The 27,823-nt window shown below is 39.6% G+C and overlaps 1 protein-coding gene across 4 annotated transcripts; it reads right to left on the bottom strand.

Annotated features, from left to right (window-relative positions):
* Nucleotides 1–1,408: 1,408 nt before the first annotated feature.
* EIF4B (eukaryotic translation initiation factor 4B) lies at nt 1,409–27,788 on the bottom strand. Of its 4 annotated transcripts, none has more exons than XM_031462484.2 (15): nt 27,641–27,788; nt 20,353–20,490; nt 18,801–19,009; nt 16,984–17,100; nt 14,923–14,977; nt 14,128–14,262; nt 10,942–11,079; nt 10,663–10,836; nt 7,895–8,123; nt 6,791–6,903; nt 5,542–5,755; nt 4,938–4,993; nt 4,273–4,381; nt 3,876–3,948; nt 1,409–3,473 (listed from the first exon to the last, which is right to left on the bottom strand). In XM_031462484.2, exons 1-15 carry the CDS (start codon nt 27,651–27,653, stop codon nt 3,393–3,395), a joined length of 1,854 nt encoding a protein of 617 aa, XP_031318344.1. In that variant the 5' UTR covers nt 27,654–27,788; the 3' UTR covers nt 1,409–3,392. The 4 variants fall into 4 exon arrangements, with proteins under 4 accessions (XP_031318344.1, XP_031318345.1, XP_031318346.1 ...); XM_031462485.2 differs by having other exon boundaries at nt 4,273–4,378; nt 27,641–27,787; XM_031462486.2 differs by having other exon boundaries at nt 6,806–6,903; nt 27,641–27,787.
* Nucleotides 27,789–27,823: the final 35 nt, after the last annotated feature.

The following is a 27,823-nucleotide window of genomic DNA, read 5'->3' as shown; positions in this document are numbered from 1 at the left end:
AAGTCCCCCTTCCATACATGTGGCCCTGGGGGCTATGATGGTTGCTGAGAAACAAGGTTTTTTTTGAGAAATAATGCTTCCCAGCAGCAGATGTGTAGCTCTCCCACTTCCTGAGAAGCCAGATGCTGTGAGCTCGCTTAGCACTTGAGGCGACGCCCTCAGCACTAACTGGGACCCCCACTGCCTTGGGATCCAGAGCCTAGTGTTTGCTTCTGCTTAGGAGAAACTAGGCTGTGTGGACTGGGACACACGTGGATCCAATCAGACTCCAGTTGATGCCGCACCTGTACCCTTCTGGTTGCTCAGGATGTACAGTGGGTTGACAGGGCTGCCCAGTCCTGGGATCTGTTGCCATAGTTCGGCTTCAGAGTCACTGCACTATGACTGAGGATGGGGGGCATACTGGCACCTACCTTTCCCTTGAATGTAGAGTACCTGCTGGGGCATAATACAGGGAGTTCCTTCCTCCCTGCCCTTTCTGTGCACAACCAATGTGAACCTCTTTCCAGTCAGCCTTTCCCACCGTTTTCTTTTCCATCATCATTTATCCAGCCCTCGGCATTACACAATGAGGGCAGTGGCTTGAAACGAAGGCTTGGAGAATGTGAGTGAGGCCGATTCCTGCGGGGGAGCTGCAGTGAGCCTAGCACTGCCTTGGCTGTACAGGCAGCCTGGCAGGAGACTTTGTTTACCCACATGGAAAAGCTTTCGAACCCTCACAGGACAGAGCTTCCCATCCCTCAACAGCATGAAACCCCGTGAGCAGCTGCCGCTGCGGTTGGCCCAGGAAAGCCCCCTTTGTAACTCTGCTCCCACCTCCCTCCATCTCTGCACCACACTTCCTCTTGGCTCCGAGTCCCCCAAGCTGTCCACTGAGGCTTCTGTGGCTTTCTGTGCTCCACCCCCTTGTGACCTTAAGGCTTCTCTGCCACTGTTTTAACCTAACCTCTTTCCTGCCTTGCAACAATGAACAGCCTGTCCTTAGCTGTTTGGAAAATTCCCACTATATCTGTGCTGATTAAAATGAGGAAAGTGGCCTCAGCCGTAATCCAGACCACCTTGTCAACTGTAACTCCACTCCAGCTGTGCGGTGCAGCCTGGGAAAGCAGACACAGCACCTCTCCAGATCGAAGGGTGCAAGTTTAAGGACGACGTGAGGATTTACCCTGGAGCTCCCACTTCATGTGATTAAAATAAAGTGTAGGAAATATTCTCAAGTAATATTAAAGGTTAGCACTAGGCAAATATGATGGAAGGGAGCTGATGTAAATTCCTAGGCTTTTAGTCTCAATAAACAGGTTCCTCTTGTAAAACCACCCTCTACTTGCATTTAACAGTATCCAAAGTTAAGACCAATAAAAAAACACTGGGAATGTGGAGTGCACGTCAAAAAACGTCAGCATTAAAATGAACTTTAAAGATCGGATTTATTTGGAGAAAACAAAAAACCCACAACCCAAAGGATGGGATTTTACATCTCAAGACATCTCCCAGGTATTAAGTCTACAGATTACAAATCATTTTCATAGAAGATATTTTTGTACAAATTTTACATGTATTGAGAAGCAGGTCATAAATCCCTGTTTTAACAGGGTGGCAGGGTAGAGGAATGGGGGAAAAACAGCTTTTTTGGATACAACTATTTGGAAGTAGACATGAAGAGGGCAAACCCTACCTTTTCATCACCTATAGCAAATGGTTTAAAAAAATACCCTTTCAACCTTGGGTATCTCTAGAAGCCATTTCCTAGCTACTAGCCGAATCCAAGCCAATTACTTAGTTACTTCACTTGGTGTGTCTATGTCCACTGGGTAAGTGATTCATTATGCTCACTGCTGCAGCACTCAAACCAACACCCGTGCGTGGCTGGACAGGGTCTAACCTAGGACTGATGGGAGAAGGGCTTGCAAACAAGAGACCAAGGTGTCTCTTCTCTGTAGGTACCAATGTTGCCCGTAAGGACACCATCTACTGAGCTGACAGTACAAAGGTGCACGTAATAGCAGGCAAGTAAAGCTATTGTGCTGCAAGAGAAGCCAGGACTTTTGTTAAATTGTTCTCTCCGTTATCATTTATTCTCTCAAGGGACACTAAAAAACCCCCCCAAACCCCACACACTGGTCTAGGCCACATTATAAATCCAAACACTGGTGAGGGATTTCAGTGGAGAGAAGGAAACCTGTTTAAAAAAAAGCCCCGAAAGCCCAATCAAGGTTGTTAAGAAAGGCTCCCAATTTAACTGCCCCTCTCTACCCACCCTCGCTCATCACCTAAGACCAGTAATTCTAAAGTTTTCTGAGGTGTGAAAGGGGTCACAGAAGCAGGAATGGATGAAGGAAAGTCAAGACATGAAGGAGCCAAGATGTGCTTGGGAAAAGCAGTGAATCCTCCTTGGACAGCTCCCAGGGGCTGTAGAGAAAGCCTAGGAGATGGAGTGGCTGATCTACCTAAGTAGGAGCTGCCTCTGGGAAGGGATAGGAAAGAGTAGCAGGAGGAACATGGGACGATGACAAGAATCTCAATTTTTAAAGCTTCAAGATTTCAAGAGAATGTGGAGATATTTGAACTTTCAGAAGGGATAGTTTTTAAGAAAGGGTAAAACTAGGACACATAAAAGACACTGGAATTCCCATGACCCCTAAGTGCTTCCTGCTCCAGGAAGTAAACCATTCATGTGTTTACTGGAGATTATACCATTTTCCCTATTACTGGTGCAAAATAATTCATCAAGCCTCCAAAGCTTCTTTTCAAACCACGATTTCCCCATTTATTTTGGTCACCAAACAGCCCTATTCTTCAGTGGCCCGCAGATTCGCTCCGACCTACCCCCCTGGGGGGTACAAATGAAGGAACTCCCCCTAGGCTGGCCCCAGTGACTCAGAATTGAGTAAGAGGAGGGGCTGGCAGCCTCCTGGAGACTAAAACATCAGAGATTAAACCTACCTAGCCAAGGATGGATAATTTATTCAGTGTTTGAGAATTCATGTATGCCACAATAGGATAGTAAGAATTGAAGGTAGAAACCTCACGCTTTTCCTTACACCTGCCCTACTGCCCAACCAGATTCCAGACACTGTCATTGACATTTTGCTAAATGGAGGCCCCTAGGCACTAATCACAAGCAACTGCATGGGTCATAAAAATGCACCACAACTTTTCCATCAAAAGCTGTAAGTCTCTCTCTCTGGCTACACAGTTCAATACTTTAAAGGCTGCAGCAGCATGCAAAAGAATTTCATTTCATTTTGTTTTGTTTTGTTTTTTTAAAAAAAAAGTTAAGAAAGGTCTCCAAGAGATGGTGAGTTTTATTTTGTCTTGTCTGGAGAGAGGTTTGATTTGCTCTCGAATGTTCCAGGGTAGAGAGACTAGGAGAAAGCACAGAATGAAGAGGTCTATTCGGTGTAATCTTCTCCCTCATTTTCATCTTCACCATCAATGGAGAGAGCAGCATACTTGCTTGCAGAACTGAACTTCTGTAATAGAAAAGAGCGGTAAGATAATGAAGCCCCTGAATTCTCACCTCAAAAACCGAGGAACAGGAAACTGAAGGTGGTTTTCCAGACCACATCTGCTTGCTTGCTCATTAGCTTCTCCACTAGAGAGTAGCTTGGGAGAGCCGGCCAGAGACACATGTTTCTTAGGAAATGCAAACACCACCTTTTATCTTGAAGAAGGGATCACAGTAGTCAAAGGTAGAATCAGGGAAAAAAACAAACAAACAACAACAACAACAAACAACTAATCTAAGCTTCTTTCAATACTTCAAACAAGCAATTTGATGCTTATTCCCAACCATTCTGTTTGCAGCTCCAAATGTACAAGATTTCAAAGGCAAAAGTGAACTAAGAGAAGTTGAGGGCAAGTCTGACACTCACAGAGGCTGGATTTTCTTCAGCTTTCTTTGGCTCAGGTACAGATCTAGAGTCTTGATCCTTTCTGCCATCTTTCCTGCAGAGAAGTGAGCAACTTTAAGAGAGGACTCTCCCAACACCCACAAGCAGTTTTGAGGTACAGAATAGGCACCTTTGGTCAACAGTCCTGGCTATCTGGACATTTCGTAATTTCTAGATTCTTGGACTTGAAACTGACTGTATTGGCTAACTTAACCGGTGCACAGTGCAACATTTGGCAATGCCTCGCAAACCAAGAACTTCTCACTTACAAAGACATGGGTATCTAGCATTAGATAAAAGACTATAAATGGCAAGCGAGTGAGGGAGGGAGGGAGAGGGAGGGGGTGGGGAGGGAGGCAGAGACAGAGAATGGGCATACCTGTCTGACTCCTTCCAGTGGTCTTTGTTCCCTCCATCTCCTGGACCACGGCTGGAGTTCCCACTTTGGCCTTTTGGGACACTCACCCCATCTACTTTATTTTCATCTGCTTGAGCCGAGATGCAAAAAGAAACAAGTCAAATAAAACAAACACTCTCCCTCTCCCAGGTTTCTCCTAAGCTGAAAAAAAGTGTGCCCATAAGTACTGAGGGAAATTAAAACTCCCCCCAATCCAGACTTCCTTCCTAAGCCCTTCTTCCCACGTCCTCGACATCAGACACACACCGAATGAACTCCACTAAAAAGTTCCACTGCAGGGCTATGCCATCACAAAAAGCAAAGTGGAAATAAGGACTATGACGCTGTGTGGTGACCTTGGCCTTGCAGATGGTGACATTTCTAATCTGGACTGAGCATGCTGATTTCCTTCCGGTACTTTTTTTCCCTTTCAAAGAAATGTTCTACCAGGAAAGGGCAGGGCACTAATCTTTCTCCAAAGAGGCCACTCCTGCCCTCTAGTGGCAAGAAAAGGTAGATAGTCAAAGAAGCTTTAACACAAAATGAGTGCAAAGTAACACTGAAGTTCAATATTTTGTGACTCCTTCATGGAGGCCTTTTAATTTTGGCCTCAATCTAGGTGAAAAACCTATTCTCTCTGGTCTTACCTTTCCTTGCTGGTCCTTCCTCAGATGGCTGAGCTGGAACTACTTTCCCTACACCACTAGAAGAAAAACATGTAATCACATTCATCAGCTGTCTTAGGGAAGGAACAGGTAAGAAACTTACAATCATTGTTCAAGTACAGTGTAAGTTTTAGAGATCCAAAATACATACTCAATGCTGTACTTTAAAATATGTAAAAGATAATAATGAAAGCAATTATTTGAACACCAGGTGTCATGTCCTTTAGAATCATCACAATCAGGCCAGTTTAATTTTATCCTTGGTATTTTAAAAATGAGGATCCTAAGGGAAGTGAAGTGACCCCCAAGACCAGACTGCCAAAATGTGGCACTGGTGGGTTCTGATTTATAGTGTTTGCAGACTGAGTCACCAAAGTGATGTCAACCAGCTATCAAAACTCCAGAAAACTGAACTGGCTCTTATGCGCCAGCTCCAGCACACTGTACAATCTGAACCAAGAGCAAAGACAGCAGAACTAATCAGATGCTTTCTGAGGCCAGCACTCCACAGGGTGCTTTCCACCATGATAACACAGCACTGAAGAATCTATAGCCAATCAACTGCTATGTTTCCAAGCTGACTCACCTTGTAGGGGACTGCTGCTCTGTGTCTGAGCTCTGAGATCGAGCAGGAGGGTTAGAACTTCGCTTCACCCAAGCATTCTCCTTTGGTGGAGGGGCTGGCATTACCTTTAGAGGCTGTTCAGGTTTGGGAGGCTTAGAAGTTGGAGACTGACAGTCTTCCTCTTTATTGGGTGTTTCATTTTCTAGAGACTTCTCACTCTCTCTCCTTCGTGCATCTGTGAAGTCAGAATGGGAAAGTCGAAGCATCAGGAAAAAAGGCTTACTGTACAACAATCGATCAGGGCCTCAACAGAGTGGAAAATGACCCACACCCAAGTTTCCATCATTCTTCTTAAAAAACAGACCCAATCTGGCTCCCAATAGATAAAATTATCACTAAACCAATGGTGTCCAAATGTCCTCTGGAGACAATGTTTTACTGATGCAAGAGAAATATGAAAAATAATGACACTCCAAGGATAGCCAACTGACCTCTCCTAAGAAGGAGTATTGGGGGGTGGGGGATAGAGCTCAGTTGGTAGAGCACACGCTGAGCATGCAGCGGGTACTTTGAACCAAGTTCCTCCATTTGAGGAAAAAAAAAAAAGGTATGAGTATTACATGAAGGGATTTCTGTAATGAAGCACTGATCAACCGTAATGCAGAGGCTCAACACACACCCCTAACGGTGATACAATCACATTTATGAAAAGCAGAGCATATGCATGTTTTAGGGCTTTCAATGTCACCTTAAAATTAGGAGATTTCTTTCTACATTTAAGTGTAAGCTCTTCAGCAGTAGGTATACAAATCTACCCAACCATCACCCTCCTACCTGGCTACAAAAAGGCATTACCATCCTATTACTAAGAGGCTCCTCCAGTATGAAAAATTTCCAGAAAACTACAACACTTGGGTGAATTGCTTAAGTACAAATTAATTTAGACATGGGAGAAGAAAGCCTAAAAATCACTAGGCGAGAGGGGTGTTAACAATAAACAAAATAAAAAACACCCCCCCAACCAATGTCAAGACCTAAATAGAGGGACAAATTTAGTAATCAAGTATACCTTTTAGTGGAAGATTATTAAACAGATCATCTGAATCTCTTCTGGTACCCATTTCTCAGATTTTTCAGAGCAGGAGATATGAAACTCAGATCAATCTATGCTAACCCAAATAAGAGTCCATAACTAAATAAAAAACGCCCAAGTTTTGGCATAATTTGGTTATGGGTAGGTTATAGAAAAGGGCAGTAATATGATACCCACCCTGGTCTGACTTACTTCTGCCAGATGTGGCTGAGGTCCCAGTCTGTGATGATTCACTTCCTGTCCTTGACCGTTCCCGTTCCTGAGTTTCTTCACTTCGCCAGCTTGGATGTCTGTACAAAAGATGTACAAATGCATTATGTCCCACTCTGTGAAGGCCACCTTGGACCCATGCTAACCCCTCAAGAACCACTGCTTATCAATATTTTATCCTGTTTATCTATGGGTGGGTGAATACACTTACCTCTGTGCCTCAAACCATCTGAGAGTGGCAGACATTAAGACACTGGCTCTAAATACAGGTATCGCCTGCTTTTTTCTAAGTTTCCTTTATGCCACTTCACTTTCATGAAAAAAGCCTACGTTAGTACCTGCTGCTGCTAACCAAAAGAAATCCGAAGATTTTTGCTTTTACACCAAAAAAAAAAAAAAAAAAAAAAAAAAAAAGATGAAGAGTGAAAATAGTGGTTCAGTGTTTGTTTCACAGCAAGCTGTTATCTGTTAGTAAGATGTGTCCTAAAATAATTGGTTCTTCACTTTATGCCATTTCGGCTTATAAAAGGTTTCAGAGGAATGCTCTGCTTTTAGATAGCAGAGAAATCCGCATTTCAGCAGGAGTCAAGTCAGCTAGGGTTAAGAACATTCTCCTATATAATCTATAACTCTCCCCTCCCCCCTTACAGGTAGCACAATCCTGCGAGTCGTTAAAAACTGAAAAACTAAGTTTTTCAGAACATTGTTATAGAAGGCTTCCTTCCTATTGGATTCAATGCCACCTTCTAATAATAAACACTCCTTTACTATCCTGAAATAACACATAGATAATATCGCCAACATATATACAAATAAAAGTAAGTGGAAAACAATTTAAGCCCAAGAGGCTTTTTGAAAATTGTGAGGGACAGGCAGTAACTCTTTTCTGGGTGAAGCTGTCCCACACACTGCAGACCAGCCAGCAGCCCCAGCCCATGCTTAATAAGTGCCAGTAAGTGACAACCAAGAACAGCCACACAAATTTCCCAAGTGCCCCCTCGGAACGTAATTCTCCTGGTTAAGCATCACTGGACGTGAGGATGGGAAACCTGTAACTGAAGACAACCTCACCTCTCCCGAGGCCGTCGTTCCAGCTTTGGCTCATCCAGCTGACGCTGCAATTTCTCCTGCTCCTTCTGGAGCCGCTCTTCCACTTCTCGTTCTCTAGCAGCTGTGTCAACAGGCTTCGCCCCTCCAAAGATGGAGGCTGCTCGACTGGACTGGGAGGTGCTAGCAGAGGAATCATCTTCCTTAGGAGTACTCCGAGGCTTTAGGTTCAGTTTGGGTCTTTGGGGGGGACCTAAGTTAAATAAAACTCTAAGTAATAGTTCAAAATCATCAGAAGCCAATGGCTGAAAGCCAGATTTCCAGACACAGCTCTGATGAAATGCTACTGGGGACTCTAGGCTAGTGAGTGGCCTAGCCAATCCAGCAAAGACAGGAAGGGAGATTAGGGAATGGGAGGCCCAAAGAACCAAGTCTAATTAATCCTTCCACTACCACATCCATGGTGCAGTTCAGACCGAGGGAAAGACTAGAAAGAATAAAAATGTGAAAGGTAAAGGAATCCTTTATCATGAGAACTATGTATCTGGGGAAAAAATTTTGACAAACTATTGGATGAAGTATCTTGCTAAAAAAGACCTTGTAATAGTACGATGGAGAAGACTCTAGTTCTTATATTCTTATCTCTGTGTATAATATAAATTTGATGGTGATTCATAGGGTAAAGCATGCAACACAACATCAGAATACAAACTCTAAGGGAGTCTGATTTTTTCCTGGGTCCAAGCTGTCGGAATATCTCAAAATAAACCCAAGTGCTTCAAGGAAACTGTATCTTCCAAAACCAGTGTTTATCCTAAATATTTTCAGATATACAAAAAAGATACAGAAGCTATAAAGGAAGCCTGTGTGTACCAACCACCTGGCTTAAGTGGTAAAACCTCACAAAAACTTTCAAAGCCTCTTGAGTATTCTTCCCATGAAAACATGCTTGGCTGTGCTGTTTTCTAACTACTATGCTGAATTTGGTATTTATCATTCCCATGAGTGTCTTTAACTACATATCTATGCACCTGCAAGCAAAGAAAGTAATGTTCAGGAATATTTGAATTTTCTATAAGGTTTTAAGTTGGCAGTTTATATAACTTCTGAGATACATTTTTGACCTATATAACTCTGTGAAGGGGCCATTACTTTCACACAGGGTACAACTGGGGTCAGAATGAGTAACTCATTTAAAGTTCCTGCCGGCAATTCAGTGAGAGGCTCAGAGTAAAAAAGAATACAGCATGCTAAGTTCTACAAAACAGATTTACCCATATGAAAGTTGTAAGACTGGCACTGTGTTTGGGGAAGCCAGTGAAGGCTTTGAAAGCTCAGCATGCTCCTGACAGGATAAATGTAGAAGGGAAGGGAGACAACACTGAAGAGGCAGAGCAGAGAAGGCCTTTGTATGTCTGAGGTACAAAGGGCTATCTTTCAGGTCATGAAGAGATGAGGTTTTAAAAGGAGGAAAATAACCTAGTAAGATACTGTTCCAGAAAGAGAACTTGGGCCAATGTGAGAACAGAGCGAGGCAGGGAAATGTCAGTAACTTGGGAGTAGCAATAAAGTCAACAGAAGTAGTGGCAGGATTCTGGACAGACAAGGGGGCAAATCTTAAGAGGGAGCTGGGGTTAGGATCACCAGGAAAAAAAAGGAAAAAAAAAAATTCAGGTGTGCAGCTATTAGGGGAGGCAAGAAATGGCACGAGAGGCAAAGATCAGTAGTCAATGAGGACAACATCTGATCCGCTGCTTTTCTCACTAGTAAAATGGAGATGACAGATGTACCTCTACCAGACAGAAGACTTAGGACTAAATACTTTTATGAGCACTCAGCTAACTGTTGGTGCAGAGCAAATGCTTCAAAGTATGTTACCTATCATTTCTAGGTTTCTTGCATGGAAATAAAGGAAATAGATAACAGGAATGAATTTAAGAATCAATTTTAAGTTTTGTTTAAAAAACTGGAAACGGTAAAAATTTTTGTCTGGAGGAGGAGGAAAAGACTTCACTGCATAATTTCAATATGGCTCTGATGACTTTTGTCACCTCACTGTTTTATTAGCCATCTATGTCTACCTTCTTTACTCAGGGGATAAGAGGTGATGTATATAGACTTGGCACAAAGTCAGGGCTAAGACAGGGATATTAAAAGGCCAGATATGCTGTCTAAACATAATTAAAGAGAAAAATTCTGAGCCAGATACCTTACTTTTTAAATGACATCACTAAAATCAGAACACAAATGGTGGCCATTTATAATACTTTTTGAGAGGTCATTATTTGTTAACACATGTTTTACATAAATAACACTGGAGGAGTAATTTTAGAACAGGTACACTGACATCACACCATTAATTAATGATATCAACTACTTGTTATAATGGCACTGAAATAAGCAACATTTGATTTTTAACCTAGAGTGACAACCAATTATTGGCTATGAGACTGTGTTTCAGTCTCATTTCCTTCACTTGAAAGATGGGCCAACACTGCCTATTTTAAGTAAGATCATACTGTAAGAATGTCTGGCAAATGTTTTTATCTTTTTTACTTTGTTTATTCAATTAAATTTTAATTGAAAAATCTACATGCTAAGACAGGTGAGAACTAGACTTTGCTTTACTTCCATTATGTCATAGTAAACAATGCTCTGTTATGTTCTGATGCATCCTTTACTATGTGCAGATTCTATCTGTGCCCATTTAAGGGGTCTGAAACATAATTGAACAATTTCCAATTAGTTTCTCTAGTGGTATGCTCATCAAGCAAGCAAAAGAAAACAATTACCTCTATCATCACGCCTGTAATCATCCCGAGAGTAATCATCTCTGGAGCTCCATGACCGATCATCTCGTCTGTCATATCTGTCTTCGTAGCGGTCCCCTCCTCCTCTGTAGTCGTCATCCCTACGGTACCCACTACCAAATGCTCTTCTGCCACTGCCTATCCTGGAATCGTAGCCTGTAAATATATCCCAAATTGCAATCATCATACTGGAGAGAAGAAAAGGCAAGAAAAGAATTCTTAAAAAGAAAACAATTTAACTTAATTCTGTTCTATAATGACCTCTGTCATAGTCTCTGCTGCCTCGGTCGTCATAGCGATCTCGGCCCCCGTAGCGATCCATGTCCCGGCGCGGGCCGTCCCGGTAACTGTCCCGATACCCATCACGGTATCGGTCTGAATCGTAACGATCTCGATACTCTATAGAGAGAAAAGCGACAGGCAACATCATTCCTTTTTCTTTGACACTATTAGCAGAAAGAAATCTGACAGCCCATTTGGTTAGTTTGGTTTCATGAGTTCATATTTACCGCTGTGTCTGTTACTTGAAAAAAAAAAATAACATTGTATCCAAGGTGGAAAAATTTGTATTGAATTAAAGTTTTCTTGATATTTATTTTAAAAATCTTTTCTGGTGATTCAATAAATGTTGCCAGGCTAACTTAGGAGGGAGTTAGAGAAAAATCCCTCTACAGTAGTCCCCCTTTACTCATGGCTTCGCTTTCCAAAGTTTCAGTTACCTGTGCCAACCACAGTCCAAACATTTTAAATGGAAAATTCCAGATATAAACAATTCTTAAGTTCTAAATTGCATGCTGTTCTGAATAGCATGATGAAATCTTGCACTGTCTGACCTGCTCCAGACGTGAATCACCCCTTTGTTCAGCATATCCATGCCGCACAGTATAGTGCAATCAGACATTTTGAAAGAGACAGAGAGATCACATTCATATAACTTTTATTACAGTATATTGTTATAACTGTTCTATTTTACTATTAGTCATCATTGTCAATCTCTTACTATGCCTAACTTATAAATTAAACTTTACCATAGGTGTGTACGTATAGGAAAAAACATAGTATACACAGGGTTCGGTACTGAGGTTTCAGGCTTCCATGGCGGGGGAAGGTCCTGGGAGTGTATCTTCTACAGATAAGGGAGGACTACTGTATATACTATAATGACCATCTAGGATTAAAGACTTAAATATTAAAAAATGTAGGCACAAAACACAAGAAAATATAGGTAGAATCTTTTATGCTTGATACCAAAGAAAAACCACTTAAAAAGTTTAGTATGGGAGTACCAAACACATACCACAAATCGAGGCAAACAAAATGAGAAAAATAAATGCAACACATGACAACTGGTTAATTATCTATTACCAGTAACAGAAACTAAAATGGAACATTGTTTCCCACCACCCAAACGGAAAGGTTAAAATAAATGATGTATCTTGTACTGGCAAAGTTTAGTGGAATAAGTCAACTCCTACTCTTGTGCTGAGGTTTAATAGTACAAATACCCTGAAAGTTGTTTCAGAACTATGTATTCAAAGATTTAAAAATATGTATACCCTCTGGGCCAGTAATTCAATTTCTAGGAATTTATCCTGAGCAAATAGCTGGACATACCATAAAGACAAGTTCAAGAAGGTTCTCTGCAATGTTGTTTATAATACTAAAATCGTTGCATGCTATTTAGCTTCAGGTGACATGTCAGAAACCCAGATTTTTACATGAAGCCACCCCCCAATTTCTAAACATAAATCAACTAATTGAAAAAACGGAAAAACATTCTGAGTTTAATAATTTATGTAAGCCAAAGAAGGATCCTATTTTTATGATGGCTTCCTTTTAAACAATGATTTCATTTTGCAAAAGACATCATTTTGTCTATATGAACATTCATTCATTAATCCAGTGAAGACAAGCAGCACATTAGCATGCTGTTACTGAGTTAGTCAGGAAATACACAAGTGTTTGCTGAGCTTTTACACTGATCTTTAGCATAATACCTCGACCCCCGTCCCCAACCCCAACATGTCTTTTATGGGCTCAACACCTGGGATGGGTATCACTGCCTTCTTGGTGTAACATGGGATCTCTAACATGTTGTCAGAACTAACCTTGGGGGCCATAACCTAGCCTTACAAATTTGGCAGCTTTGGATAACAACTGCACACTCACTCTTTCTTGTTATCCATCTTGCTTGCTCTAAATTCAAGGGCTGAGGTGAGAAAATAGTCATGTTCCTTGATTCAAAACAGGACCCCTTGGTCTGAATGTCTGCTTTTCCTTTCAAGAGCCATTTCTTCCTGTTAATAACAGAACCTCTTGCATAAATGCTGAAGTAAAAGTACTTCAGGTAGTTCTCTCCAAGGCTTTGTTGGGTCACAAAGACTTTATCTAAAAGTCAGATATAAACCTGACTCCTTCCTTCTCCCACATCTCACTAGGTTAAAGAGGACTCTCTTCAAGAATCTCTCACTGATTCCTCCATTATATTTGGTACAGAGCTCACAAGGTGTCTCACAAAATCAAATTGTCTGTGAACTTAGGTTGTTCTTTCCATTTTTTAAAACCTTACCAGATATTCCAAACATACAGGAACTACAGAAATGATCTTAACAGACTTATGAACCTATTACTTAGGTTTAGTGGATGTCAACATTTTGCCATGTTTATTTCAGTTTTTAAATCTAAAAGCAGTATGTTATAGACGCAGCTAAAGGATTCCCTCAACCTTCCATCCGTAGTCATGAGGGTGGTTACATTACCACACACATCTTTACAACTTATGTATTAATCAACACTGTATGATACTGTTTTCAAATTTTTACATATTTTTCCTTTTCTCCCTCAACATAGTAGGATTTGAATTTTATTCCCAACATTACATATTATGCTATCATGTATTCCATTATATGAACAAACTACTCCTTAGTCATTTCTTTATTGAAAAGTAGTTTCTTTCCATTTGAAAAATAAAGGCAGTGTTGAATCTTCCTTCATGTATTTCAATAAAGTTGTACCAGTTTCCCCATAAAAGCTTTACAAAACCTTTGTTGGATTTAGGTGGTGTAAAAGTACCACCTAAATTGTAATTCTTTCCAACTCCTACCCCGTGACATTGTTTACTCTCCTTCTCTAGACTGCATTTTATCTATTTGCCTATTTTTCTCTCCCCTGGTATAATGTTCGACAAAAACAGGATTTTTTGGTTTTGTTTTGTTTACAGCTATATCCTGAGCTTACTTACAACAGTATCTGGTACATGGTAGACATTTAGTATTTTTGAAGTAAACGAACTTTGTTATTTTAAAAGTCATCTTAAAAAATGTCTACCTACTGTTCCCAGACACTTGCCATCTGCTAATGTAATCAGCTACACTAACACATTTCTTCTATTACAAAACAACCCCCCCAGGAAAACAGAAGAAACTAACTTGATATAAATGAACTTACTGTCTCCAAAGCTATCATCACCTCTTCTAGGTGGGTAGTCATCAAAGCTGTCTGTAGCAGGACGGGCCCTCCAGTCTGTATCTGTTTTGTCAGAATCCCGATTTCTATCTCGGCCAAAAGAACGATCATCCCTGTCTACAGATATATAAATAAAAAAACTACAGGTTAGCTCACAGAAACGTTTGCCCGAATTTCTCACATGCATAGAACCTTCCCTCAGTATACTGTACTTCTGGCTCATACCACAGCGTCATCATGAATTCGCCCCAGGCTTCATTAGTGCACTCTCCATCCAACTCCACCAAGTGATTCCTTTCCTCACATTTCTCCCTACTGGTTTAATGCTTATCTGTCACATCTTCTGCATAGGCCAGGAGCCCCTGGAATGTACATGAACCAGGCTCCTCTTGTGCCCAGTGTGCCGCTAGGTACCTCATCTACTTATTATATATTTAATGTTCATCTAGGTTAATGAAGGTTTCTCAATCTCAACACTACTAACATGTGGGCTACATAATTCTTTGTTGTGGGGGGCTGTCCTATGCATTACAGGACTAGTCCCTGGATTCTATCTTTTAAATGTCAGTAGCCCTTCCCACCGTTGTGACAACCCAAAATGTCTAACACTGACAACTGTCCCCTGTGAAGCAAAATCATCCTCAGTTGAGAACTACTGCTCCAGATTAAGGGAGATCTCCACTATCTACCTCTATTAAAAATTTCTGGTGAGGGCACCTCTGCTTTGTCATCCTAGGACCATGACAAAACAGGAGACATTCTCAGCAGCTTTCTTACCTTTATCCTGTGCTTGATCAGCAACGTCCACTCGAATTCTCCTGTTACCTAGAGACTGAGAGCATAGGACCATATTAACCAACCTTTTGCCCAATTATGCACAAATCCCATGAGTGACCTTGAACGTCTGGGCATAGCAGAAGCACTGGGGGAAGGAAGATAAAGGAAAAACACTGTAATCTAGCCAACACCACAATTTGTTGGCTAAAGAATCCTTTATAAAAACTTGAATATGAAATAATCCCTTTGAAGTAACATTTAAAAGTTGGACTTAAATGAATGTCAGGTCAACTACCCTTACTATTTTTCAAGTCAAATCTCACAGAACAGACTTAACTTTTTAACCACCAAAGGCAATTTGTCAAGTGTATTAAATTAAAAACAATTTCCATACAACTATCGAAATAAAAAGCATATTTGGGTCCAGAGCAATTGTGCATTCAAACATTCACAGAGCTCTTACTATGCCACTATGCCCTGGCAAAGCTGCACTAAGCATGGGCTCTGTTTATAATCTCAAGTCTTTCACTCAATATTATCTTTGGATAAACCAGTTCCTTCACGATATCCCAATTTGCCTTTCTCTCATCATTATTTACATACTTTGAACACGATTAATTCTACTGATTTTTCCTCATTTCATATTAGAATCTACAGTTGAAGAAGGTTAACAATGAATTTTTAGTTAGGAATAGCTGAAATTACATTAAATACCACTATGATGAACTCTCTAAATACCAAGTAATTCCTAAGTCTGGACCATGACAACATTTCACATAACAGTCAATCTAGCAAACTTCAGACAGTAACAATTGTATGGTATTCTTTCTCTTATCCAGACTGAGAAGTTAAAAATTAGTAATGTTAATAAAATCTAAAAAGGAGGGAATATAGCTAAGTGGTAGAATGCATGCATAGCATGCATGAGGTCCTGGGTTCAATCCCCAGGACCTCCATTAAAAAAAAAAAAAAAAAAAATCTAAAAATGACCCAAGAAGAAAAACTTTGGAACAACTTTAGGTTTTCATATATTTAACCAAATAAATGAATTTTTATTCCTATTTAACATTTGCTTCAAATTATCACTGTGGTACTCAATTATGAGACAGGAAAAATATTTTGAGGTGGTGCTTTCAATCATGTCCAATGGTAAATATGGACCACAGAATTATGGCACAAATGGCATTGGAAAGTGCCTTCTCAACAAATAATGAGGAGTTTCTGGAATTAAAAGAGCCCCTTTTTCTTTCCAGATATAATTAGTTTGATTTCTAAAGTCACTAGAGATAAATAAGTAGCTCCTGGATTAGAAACTTCCACCACTATCAGGTATCTAAATGCTTCAATATCCAGCTTGGACTCCTACGAATCTATACACCTCACCAATTACTCAAATAACTATTACAATTAGACTTAATTTCCATTTCTCCCTCATGTAGTAACAGCTGAGTCTCCTCTCCCTATTGAATCTCTAGTGTGTCTGGATAGAAAAACATCTATGTTCAATGTTAAAAAACAGCAGGACTGAATGTTTACTGTCATTCTCCCGTAAAAAATTCCTGAGTATGTATTACAAATGACATCTTGGTGAGAAATGTTTCTGAACCCTCTTATAATTAAAAATAGAAAAACAAAAAAAGCAGACATCATTACTTACCTGAAAATGAGATAATACTAAATAACATGACTAAATAGGTACTAAAATAACATGATTTTTATATTTGTCTTGATCTGATCATATTATTTATTATGAAAAAGCATAATCACAGGAGTTGAAGCAGAACTGTGAGTGAACTAATGTGAGATTTTATTAAGGTCTTGGTACAGTGGATTTCTTCACAATTTCCCACCTAAACACCATCCTGAATTATTGGGCCCTGTGGATAATGTGACTTGCAAATGTTGAATGTTTAACGTTTCATTGATAAATTAATCCAGACCTTTCTTGGTAGATATTATGGGAATCTGTGAAACAGCTACTGACCCAACCTAAAAAATATCCATTTGATAAACACAAGAGTTGTAACTCCCAGCCCCAGACCCCTCACCCATTTTATTTACCTCTTCATTGAGGCTCAGGGCACTAAGCAAGGAATCCAGGTCCTCAAACTCAGCATAACCAAAACCTTTCAACCTCTCAGGATTGCTGGGCTCACGTGGTAAACGCACTGCACTGATCTGAAGGAGTAAAGAAACAAAAAATGTTTCTCAATTCAATGTTCTTGTTCATTTTTTTTCTTTTTTTGACCACTGTGTATACAATAGATTCCTCTGAAGAATACAGAAGAACCTGTCTCCAGGAGGAAAACTGATGCACAGGGATGGAAGAGAGACTTTGCTATATACGCCAATAAACCTTTTCAACTCAAACAATATGCATTTAACCCAAGTTCAGTGTATTCCTTGTACCCCTGACTTCTGCCTCATTCTACATTCCTAGTTTTTAGTTGTTTTTCAATTAAGAGCAACTGCCTGTTCCACAATTAGTTAATTTCCAATATTTCTCTCTCAGAAATTTACTCCATTTTTGCCCAAGTTTTCTGGGTAGTGTATTTTTTGGCAACCCGACTTACCTGAAAAACACTACTGTCTTCATGTATTAATAGCTTTGCTAAGTCAGACATTGGATTGTAAACCCTCACCTACCGTACCCACCTCTGCTGAATTCTGAGACGGTCAACCACTGAATTATATATACTTTTGACTATTTTCTTGCCATCTTTTACATCTGTTTTCCAACCCCTTTCATTTACTTCTTCATTTCTTCAATATTTTTCATATATTCAAGTTTATCTTCTGTATCACTAACTTGATCTTTTATTCTGGGCTCCTGAAATACAGATTTTGTTACAGTAGCTTCTAAATTCTAGTTCAACTCAACTGATGAGTACAGTATGGAAAGGAACAAAATAAAAAGAGGAAAGTAGCTACAGACCAACTCTAGAGCATGAAGGTGAAAAGCCGGAACAGGCTAAAGGTTATTCAACATTCTACAACAGAAAGGTCACTAGAAAGGAATTCAAAACAGGTCAGCCTTCTAGATGTACAGAATTAAAAAGAGAGTAAGATTTGTAAGTAGTGGTCAAAAATAATCATGAGAAAAGCCAGCTATAAAAGTTGACTGTAGAGAACAAGATGTAGGGAGTCAAAAAAACATAGCAAGAATGAAGGAGAGGGCAGATTCTTAGAAGAAATCTACTTTTTAATGTCTTCTCATCAGCAAAGACTGGAGAAAAACCCCACAGAATTGGAATTACTCATTCTTTCATTTTTAAAGTCCTAAATATTTTTTAATCAAAGTTTAGGAAAAGGACTTCTGAGCATCTCATAATCATTTTCATCTTTCTGGAAACTTCTAGGGTCAGTGTTTCCAAATATCCTGCCTTAGGCTTTTTAAGCAAGTCTATAAACACTGGAATTCTATTATACGTCAACAGACTTAATATGAACTATACATCCACTCAGTCAAATGTATTCATATAAAATATTAAAGGGTATTTTTGTTATAAGTCTGAATGTCATTAACAGACTGGATGAGTTCAGAGAAACTTTCTTTCCACCTTTCAACATTTAACTGGGTATACCACCTTTAAGTTTCTTAGTAAGAAAGGGTGTATGTTTTTGAGAAATTCTCTGTTATCAATATGGTATTATTAATTTTGCTGATAAGACTGGTATTGGATGAGAATATTCTTCACTTAATTATATACCCATTAATTTATACACCTATACACCACTTAATTTATAAATTTATATACCTCTTAATTACATATCTATTTCTTCCAAGTTTAGACACAACCTCAGAATCTTTCTCAACATAGAAATTCAGAGACAGTCACCTCCATATCTAGTTAATGGCCTAAAACCCTTACACTTACATTTAACCCTCTAAAGAATTCCTTAATGGAGTCTTCTGTCACATCATAGGGCAGGTTCCCTAGAAAAGCAGTGTAGGGTGGTGATTTGGGAAGACGGCTCCGGTCGATATTGGGTTCCCGAGCAGCCCGTGGAGCAGTGGGCAGGATGGACCGGTCAATTGGAGGTGCCCTATACACGTCGTCATCATTACTATGCCAAGTGGTTGAAACTAGGATAGAAAAGTGGACACAAGAAATTAGAAGAAATTTTCCTCACAGCCACTGTAGAATAAGAGGATCTTTGCTAAGTGCCAAGTATTAAATAAGCTGTATCAGGAAAGAAACAAATAAAAAGCATAGGGGTTCAGCAATAAGGGTACTTTATCAGAAAAATGCTTCTGAAAAGCCATGCATCAGAATAGCCATGCAAGACCCAGTATTTATTGTCTCTTTGTTTCTAAGTATTCCAAGGCCTTTTGAGACCCAGACTTTTGTTAACAGAATCATGGTAACTCATTCTTTATGCAGCAAAAGAATGAGAAAATATCAACTACTGTTTATGGGAAGTTACCATGTAACAGGAACTTCATATTCATTACATCCCACCTTTTTAATAATCCTGTGAGTTTGTTCCCAACTTTACAGAAAAGGGAACTAAGATTTCAGGAAGTTTCTGTAATTTGCCCAAGGTCACACAGATGGTAAACCAGTAGGATGGTAATCCAAGGAGAGCTAAGATTCAAATCTGGATCCCCTTCATTCCAAATATATTTAACCACTACTAACAACTCACATATTCCTACTTTTTGGCTAGACAAAGTGTTTTCTTCAAGGTTTATCCTCCCCACTTTATTAAAACGCCAGGTATCAACACTTATGGAAGGTATGATCCACATGAAATTTCTTATTATGAAAATAGGTCACATAAGAAAAAGTATTCTTCAGTCTGCAATGAAAGCTTTTAGAAAAAAATGATGGGTGATCAGATTTACATCATATTCAATGACTTTTACAGTTCCTGCCTGAACCTGGCTATTCCTTGAAGGCACAGAACTTATCCAAATGATACCCCAATGACTCTTCCCTATTTTCCCACCATAATTCCTATTCCTATTCCTTTCCTTCAGACTATTTTTGTTTACCCAGGGACAACGTGACTTCACACTGATAGCTCCTAGAACAAATTATTCCTTGACTCTTGCATATAAACAAACAGCTTATAGATTATATTGCAATATAACTTCATGAAGATATCTTAAGCATAAAATGAAATAATCTATTCCTTGCCTTCCAAATAAGGACAATAAGGTTTAAAAGGATAGTACCCTGAGAAAAGTCTGTTACTGAAATAGCCACAACTACCACTCAGCTCTCTTGAATCACCAACTTTAGCCCCATCACAAACTCTTATAGCCTAAACCTAAAATTCTATAAAATTCATAAACATAAGATTTCAGGCTCTATAAATTGGTAAGTTCCTTCCAAGTTACAAATGGAACCATTATTATGGAATAGGTTTTACCTAGAAGGTAATGAAAATTCCAAGCATGATGGAAAACAAAAGAAAAATTACCATCTCCTTCCAGGTCATCTGTTTCATCAGCCCAGCTGACAGGTTTGGGGACATAGGTGCTTCCTCCACCAGTCCCTCCATCCTCAGCCAGAAAGTCTGTTAGGGAGATAGTCTTCCCCTTCTTATTCTTCTTTTTTGCTGTTTTAAAAAAGGCAGGAGAAAGATTATTCATCAATACTTGGATATCTTCAGTGTACAACGTACTATTGTTAAACATTTACAGAGAAAGCAACAATAAAGGCCCATCAAAGGTTTAGATTATGGCACATTTATATGAAAGAATTCCATGCAGACACGGAGAAACCACAATACACTAGCACAGAAAGTTCAATGAGAAGTGAAAAGATAAAAAGTTGCAGGATACATACAATGTGAATCTCTCTTGTTTAAATACACATTATGCTTAGAGTCTAGTAGGATTTTCAAACATATTCTGGGGAATGAAACGGGTCAGGGCAAACTTTTATTTTCTACTATACTCACTTGTTTATCATCTGAAATTTTTAATTTAACAACTATTTCTGTTTAAGACAGGTTACTACATTCATTGCTTCTGGGACACAAATAAAACAAAACCCCTATCCCTAATAACATACTTTATATGACACTTTTGAGAGTTGTTTCATACTTGTAAAATAACCACATGAGGTAGGAATCATTCCTATCAATTTACAGATAAGGAAACCAAGTCTCAGAGAGGTTAAATGACTATCCTTAAGTTACAGTGATACTAGATGGTGGAGGTAGAACTAAACCCGGGGTTTTGGATACCAAGTCTAGGGCTCTTCCCACAGAAGCCCCAGTCTCTAAGAAGCTTATTAGTTCTATGGCAGGTTATCATAACCAGGGCAAATGCTGTACTCACTGTCATTTGAAAGTGCTGAAGTGGTAAGACATATACACAGTTCAATCTCTCTGCCATCTAGGGAAAAAAAGATCTCCTTCCCTACCTTAACATATGAAGATATTATACAAAAGGGAAAACATAAGAAATCCGTAGGAATCAACACATTTAAATGTTTTCCCTGATTATGAAATCTTTAGGAACCTCTAAATGGCTCCACTTAGTGGACTGACCTCAGCTCTTTAACTATCTTGTCCTCAGAACTGCTTCTAAGACGGCACCAATCAGCAGCTTATGCAGAAGAGCTGAAAAGACTAAGTAAAGTTCTAGAACTGGCTGCTGAGAGCAGCTACTACATGGTAAGAAAAAAACAAGCAGCTTTGTTGTAACAAAGATCAATTTCATGGCTTTTACAATCATGAGTTTCCTCATGTTCCAATTCTCAACAAATTTTCAATCCAAGAGGATAAAGAATCTGTAACTTGATGCACCATGTGCTTAACTGAATCAAGGTTGCTTTCTCATGTGGTACCTGCCTTTATTTTAAAATAAAATTTTTAGGAAATAAAGACTTGTTTGCTCTCAATATCATGAAACTTCGAGACACAATATGAACCTGAAGTCTCAATGCACAAACCAGATGAACTTGGCTACAATTATACAGAGAAAAGATGGTCTTGAATGTGAAGTTTCCATGCTTCTCTCAAGTGACTTAATACTAACCCTGCTCCTAAACGATCACTTATGATCAAGTAGGTTATATTTTGGATCAATTCTATGCTTCAAAAGAAAGCAGTTATGCAAAGGTTGAGTCCTACAGTACTGATATTGCTTGTAGCTCATATGCAAAGGCCTAGGGGAAATTTTATTAAGTTAATTTGAACAAGACATAACACATAGCTCTGAGATAGAATGCTTATAGTGTACAGGCTATTTCAGTTGTCCAATTCAAAAATAGTGTCTAGGACTAGTATGATGCTAGCTAGAGATCTTTACTTTCATGGGGCTTAACCTAGTATCATCAGCTATACTCAATCATTAATCTGTCTGGTCACTGAGAAAAATCAGTCCATACAATGAGATCAAGTTCAACATAATACTAAAACTTTGAGGTGTCTCTTTCCCCTTTATTTTATATATGTATCTAATACCCAAATAGCAGAATCTGGACTCAATATGCCCTTTGGTCTGATTTTGACTTAAATCAATTTTCTAAATCAGGGTTTCTCAACTTTTACCCCTTGACTCTTGATAAACAAGCCTTATACTCTCCTCTAATGTTATTTGTAATTTCAAAATAATAAATCAAATATGACCAAAACAAACAAAAAACCCCAAAAAACTAAAGCACTGTTTTAGACTGTCTTTTCAAATAACACAGCTCTCTTTCCCCTCAGATTCTGTGACCACCTGCTCCAAAAACCTCTGGTTGAGAAATCACTCGGATGAGGGAATAGTCTTCATTTAAAGACAGGCTAAAAGTCTTTCACAAGATCCCTAACTTAAGTTTCTTCGAATCTAGCAGCAGCATCGGCTCAATCACAGTATAAGCAAAAGATTTAAAGAAACAAGCCGTTAAAAAGTAAAATTAATAAACCTAAATGTTTGCTCCATTTTATTCCAGTAACTGAGAAACGATGCTATCTAAATCCTCCATGTTCTTTTGCTCCTGCAACATCTAGGTCCATTCCATGTTTAGGATATCAACAGTGTTCTCTTCTGTAAACTAAAGTATCATTCAGTGCTCTAGGGGTATCAATCCTTTGACACAGATGATCAAACCGGTCCAACTCTTATTGAACTTTAAAAAATCTTATGTGACTTGATTAAAGTTAAACCAATCACCTAATAAAACAAACAAAACATATTCCAATTATTTAAGCCCTAATCCACATGGACTAAGAGGGAAAAAAAAAGTCTCCAAAATTTTATTAAATCCTCTAACTGCCTGTTTGCCTCATTACAATCGTAATTTATTGACTAAGTAGTAGATACTAGTGAAGCTCTTTACATACTCAAATAGGTTAAAGAAAAGATCTTAAAATACAAAAACAGGGCATACCCATAAATGGACAAGGCCATAAATGGGAAAGTAAATCCCTAGGTCAGAAACAATAAACAGGGTTGTGTGTGTGTGTATATATACATATATATATATATACACAAATGCTATAACTAATCTGCTTAACTCTTAGTTTCTCAATTTCTGCACCATTGACATTTTAGGCTGAGTAATTCTTTGGGGGAGCAGTGCTGTGCTGTGCACTGTATGTTTAACAGCATCTCCAGGCTCTATCCAGTAGATGTGGGGGGCAGGGGGGGAACACCAGTGTGACAATCAAAAATGCCTCCATACATTGCCAAATGTCCCCTGGGTGGCTGAGACAAAACTGCCCATGGTTGAGAACCATTGTTTAAGTGTTGTTTTCACACCAATAAATAAGTGGCCAAACAAAAATGTTAGCCCTATACAAAGTATACTAGTAGAAAAGTGACTGCAATAAACCAAGTCTTTAGGATTATCAGGCATGTAAAAATACGCTTCCTTTATTTTTCTCAGAATGTTTTCCTGTTACAACTCCACTGTATTAGTAATAAAAGCAACAACTGACAAATACTGGAGTGATAAAATCTATGGATGGGCGGCTAGTTCTTTAAACAAAACAGAAAACACCTTAAAGTACTTCAAGCAATAAAGCTAATTGTTGTACAATGCAGCCATCCTTCTGGATCTTTCTTAAACTACTATCTCCTATTTAGGAAGAGGAATTCAGAGCTCTTAACATTCAGATAAGGCTTTGTCAAAAATCAAGTTTCTTAATTTTAGATCTTGCCAGACTAAGTCACTTATTTTATAGTTATCAACTCTTCTGAATGTTTTAGAAACTACAGACTAAGAATGTCAGAAAGTGTCACAAAAACAAGTATAAGATCATAGTAGCATTATTCATAAAAGGCAAAAAAACTGGATATAATCCAAGTGCCCACCAACTGATGACTTGATAAGATACAGATGTCGATACAATGGATTTGGCAATAAAAAGGAATGATTACCCATGCATCCTACAATATGGATGAACCCTGAAAACATGCTGAGTGAAAGGAGCTAGCCAGCCAACAAAAGTCCACCTACTATAGGTGTTTCTGGAAAGGAATCCTGCCAAGGTGTCCAGAATTAAAAACTAATGTTAAGCAAACGTTTCCTTAAAGAAACAGTATTATATAAATGTAATCCATCCAAATATCAGGGTGCCTAGAACTAGACTAACCCACTGCTGTTTAGAGCCCAGCGTGAAAAGAAGCTTCATACAATGCAGTGTCATGACACTGAGAGGCCTCATCCTTTACCGCACTATTGCTGAACACAGTAGATAATAAAGAGTAAGTCAGAACTAATAAGCTCCACCACCTCCACCCCCACGCTCAGTTGTTACTGGAACTCAACTTCTCGGTCTAATTTATTTTGACACAATCTGAGGAAAATGCCTCATCTCCTTTTCCTCATGTCTCCACACATCCTCAATTTGATCATTTACATAAAAATATACAAAATAAATCCCCAATACACATCATGCTGATCACTACAAAAAGTACTTCGAGTTCTTCTATGAGGAGCTATAAAAATTCAAAAATAACTTCTTGCTTTGGGCATTCTCCTACGATTATAAACCATAGCAATATACATTACAAATCTAAGAAACTGACTTTGGTATGTGTACTTATAAATGTACATAAACATGTTTAATCAAAACAAGCACTTCGTTAGAAACAACAAAACCGTGAAGTCAATTCTTTCCCCCACTATCAGGAAAACAATAAATTCTAGGATGCTTTGAAACTAACACAATGTCGTAGGATATTCCTCTATCTCAAGCCATACATACATAGTATGTGAATTATATACCTCAAGGCTGTTTTTCTCAAGTGATATTATTAAAAATATTATGTTTTACCTTAGTATTTCTACCTGTACTTGAATTTTCCTAAGTTTTAGCCTTGGCTTTCTGAATCTGGGTATTTTACTCCCAAAATAACAAACATATGGTAGAGAATGGAATAGGAAAACAGGTAATATGTGAAAGCATATAATGGCAACCATTGAAACTATTTTTACCTATAAGGGTCAGCATTGTATGAAAACAACCACTGGACATGAATCCTCTCTCCTTTACAAAAATAATCAAACAAGACACAACATATATTGTCATTCTGAAAAGTGTTAGGCAAATGAAAGGCCTTGTGTGGGCATAAGTACATTATTTCCAATTTTAAAGCATTTTAGTCTCAAAAAACGTTAACTCATATCAAATACATTTGATCCCCTATAGGTAAGAAGAGATACAAGTCAGCTCTGGGACACTTCCAGCTCTTGAAGATTAACAATGGGTCACAATGGATACTGGTATCACTGCAAAGAATTTTGGTCTCAAGAAGCCTATGAAATTTTATCATATATTTTCACACACACAAAAATAAGATCTGTTTTGTTCAACAAGACATCAGATATCATCAAGAAGTACACTGAGAAAACACTAATTTTTTAGACTCATTAATACAGCCACATCTAGGAATATTGGTCACTCAACAAACTCAATGCAATGGGAAAAGATTCATAGTGGAGAAATTTGATAAATCCCAAATTTCTCAAGGGCAGACTGTCCCTTATGCATACTACACAAGCTAAAAACATTTATGGAATGGAATTAGAGGAGATGAGGGCTCCAAAGGGGGTGGAGTAACCATCACTAAGCAAATCCGTTTAATCAGTCTGGATTTCAATCAACTCTAAAATTAAGGACACGAATGCTAACATGTTTTCCACCTCTGAAACTTCTACAAAAGTTAGAGAAAGGGAATATAGGCTTTTCACTTAACGATAACACCAGGCCATCAAGATGGCAAACTCAGGCCAAGTAAGTACTTTACTTTAGATGGAGCTCTGAGGCAGCACCCCAAACTTATGACATGGAAGTCAATTTTGTTACTTCCAAGTTGATAATGGAGAAGAGTCAGAAATCTCAAAGATTTCGACCTTAGTCTGCCATCAGCATGTAGTGTGACCTTGGACAAATAATTTCATCTTCCTCAGATGAAGATACCACCATCTGCCCACATTATCTCACAGAACATCAGATATACACAAAAGTGCTAGGTCAACTGTCAAGTGCTATACTAATGAGAGGTATTATGTTGAAATGCGCCTCAATCCCTTCAACATTTTTCAAAAACATCTCTATGTAATACTAAAGAGAAATTCTTGGTGAGAAATAAGTGTCCAGAGATAAAAGTTGTTCAGTGGATGTTTTGTAGAATGCAGGGTCATGCCAGGGAAAAGACTCTCTCTCAAACTAAAATGAATGGTACTAAGTCCGTTAGTAATTCAAGTAGACTTGCGTGTTACTGATATTCCCGCCCCCAAAGTCTAAAAAAGAAACCGACTCCAGCCACTAGCATTTTAAAAGCACCCCCTAGTAGTTATACAGTTATTTAAAATAAGAGAAAAAAAAGAGCCCAACATTGGAGCTATCAAAATTTAACCAAAATGGAAGCTGTCAGAGACCTGAACTTGTTCACTACTGTAGCTCCAATACCCAGAACAGTGCCTGGCACATATATAGTTTACTCAGTAAAGTGTTGACTGAATAAGAAAAAAGCCTAGAAGGAATTTAGGTCTCCACCCTGGCTTCCTCTCCTCCAACACGTGGGCGAAACACACTGGGTTCCCCACCCCCACCTACCTCTAGTAGCTTCAACCTCCAAACCTAACACATTTACCCTTGGAAGAATATAAAGGCCGGGCCACACTCTAAAAGGGGAAGAGCAGAAACTGGAAGGACTTAAGAGAGCAACACAGGCGTGTAAAACCTTCCCATCTGGGCTCTCGCGTGTGCTTTTAAGGCGCGCCCGTCTCCACTACCCTCCTCTCTCCTACAGCGCACGCGCACCACTGCCTTCCCCCCGCCCTCCACCGACTCGCGCTCGCGTTCTAACTGCCCCCCCTTTATTTCCCTGCCCCCACTCCCGTCCGCAACGGCCTCGCGCCTGTAGACCCGGTCTAGTGTGCACCCGTCCGCGCGCCAACCGCCTCCCTCCTTCCTCCACGCGGGCAAAGTGCTTCACGTCTATGAGAAGGCCTCACGTTTCCCGCGTATCTTTCTGCGCTTCCTCCTCACTCCAACTCAAGCCAGAGTCCACCATTACTCCCCACTCCAACCTCGCGCAGACGGGGTGAAAAGGGTGTGAGGGGGGAGGGGAAAGACACCTTCCCCTCCCCCCAAACATCCCGAGGCGATAACCTAACATGGCTCAGCCGCCAGCCTGCCGCAGTCCTAAAATCCGAAAGGGAGCGGTGCCACCCGCCCGCTAACTCCACAGAATCAGTGGATCAGGTTCCGAGAGTGCCCTGGGAACCCGGTCCTTGGCCGCGCTCGGCCGCTCACTCACCTGAGGCCGCCATGTTGGGAGAGGGAGAGAGAACGCAAAGGACCCGGATGAGGCAGTCACGTGATTACAGCGATCGCGTCGGGCTAGGAGACGCGAAACTGGGAGGGGGCGGGGAGGTGAGGAGGGACACAGGAGGCGGGGCGGCGCTGTTCTAGGTTCGTAAAGCAGCGCGAGGTGGCGCGG

The sequence above is a fragment of the Camelus dromedarius genome, chromosome 11 (genome assembly GCF_036321535.1).
Source record: "Camelus dromedarius isolate mCamDro1 chromosome 11, mCamDro1.pat, whole genome shotgun sequence".
Lineage (NCBI taxonomy): Eukaryota > Metazoa > Chordata > Mammalia > Artiodactyla > Camelidae > Camelus > Camelus dromedarius.
This window is presented reverse-complemented; position numbering and strand designations above follow the sequence as displayed.

Coding starts and splice junctions, on each gene's coding strand:
- EIF4B (XM_031462484.2), bottom strand. Junction 14,263..14,922: donor TGATCAAGCACAGGATAAAG/GTAAGAAAGCTG, acceptor ATATATCTGTAG/ACAGGGATGATCGTTCTTTT. Junction 10,837..10,941: donor CAGCAGAGACTATGACAGAG/GTCATTATAGAA, acceptor ATATATTTACAG/GCTACGATTCCAGGATAGGC.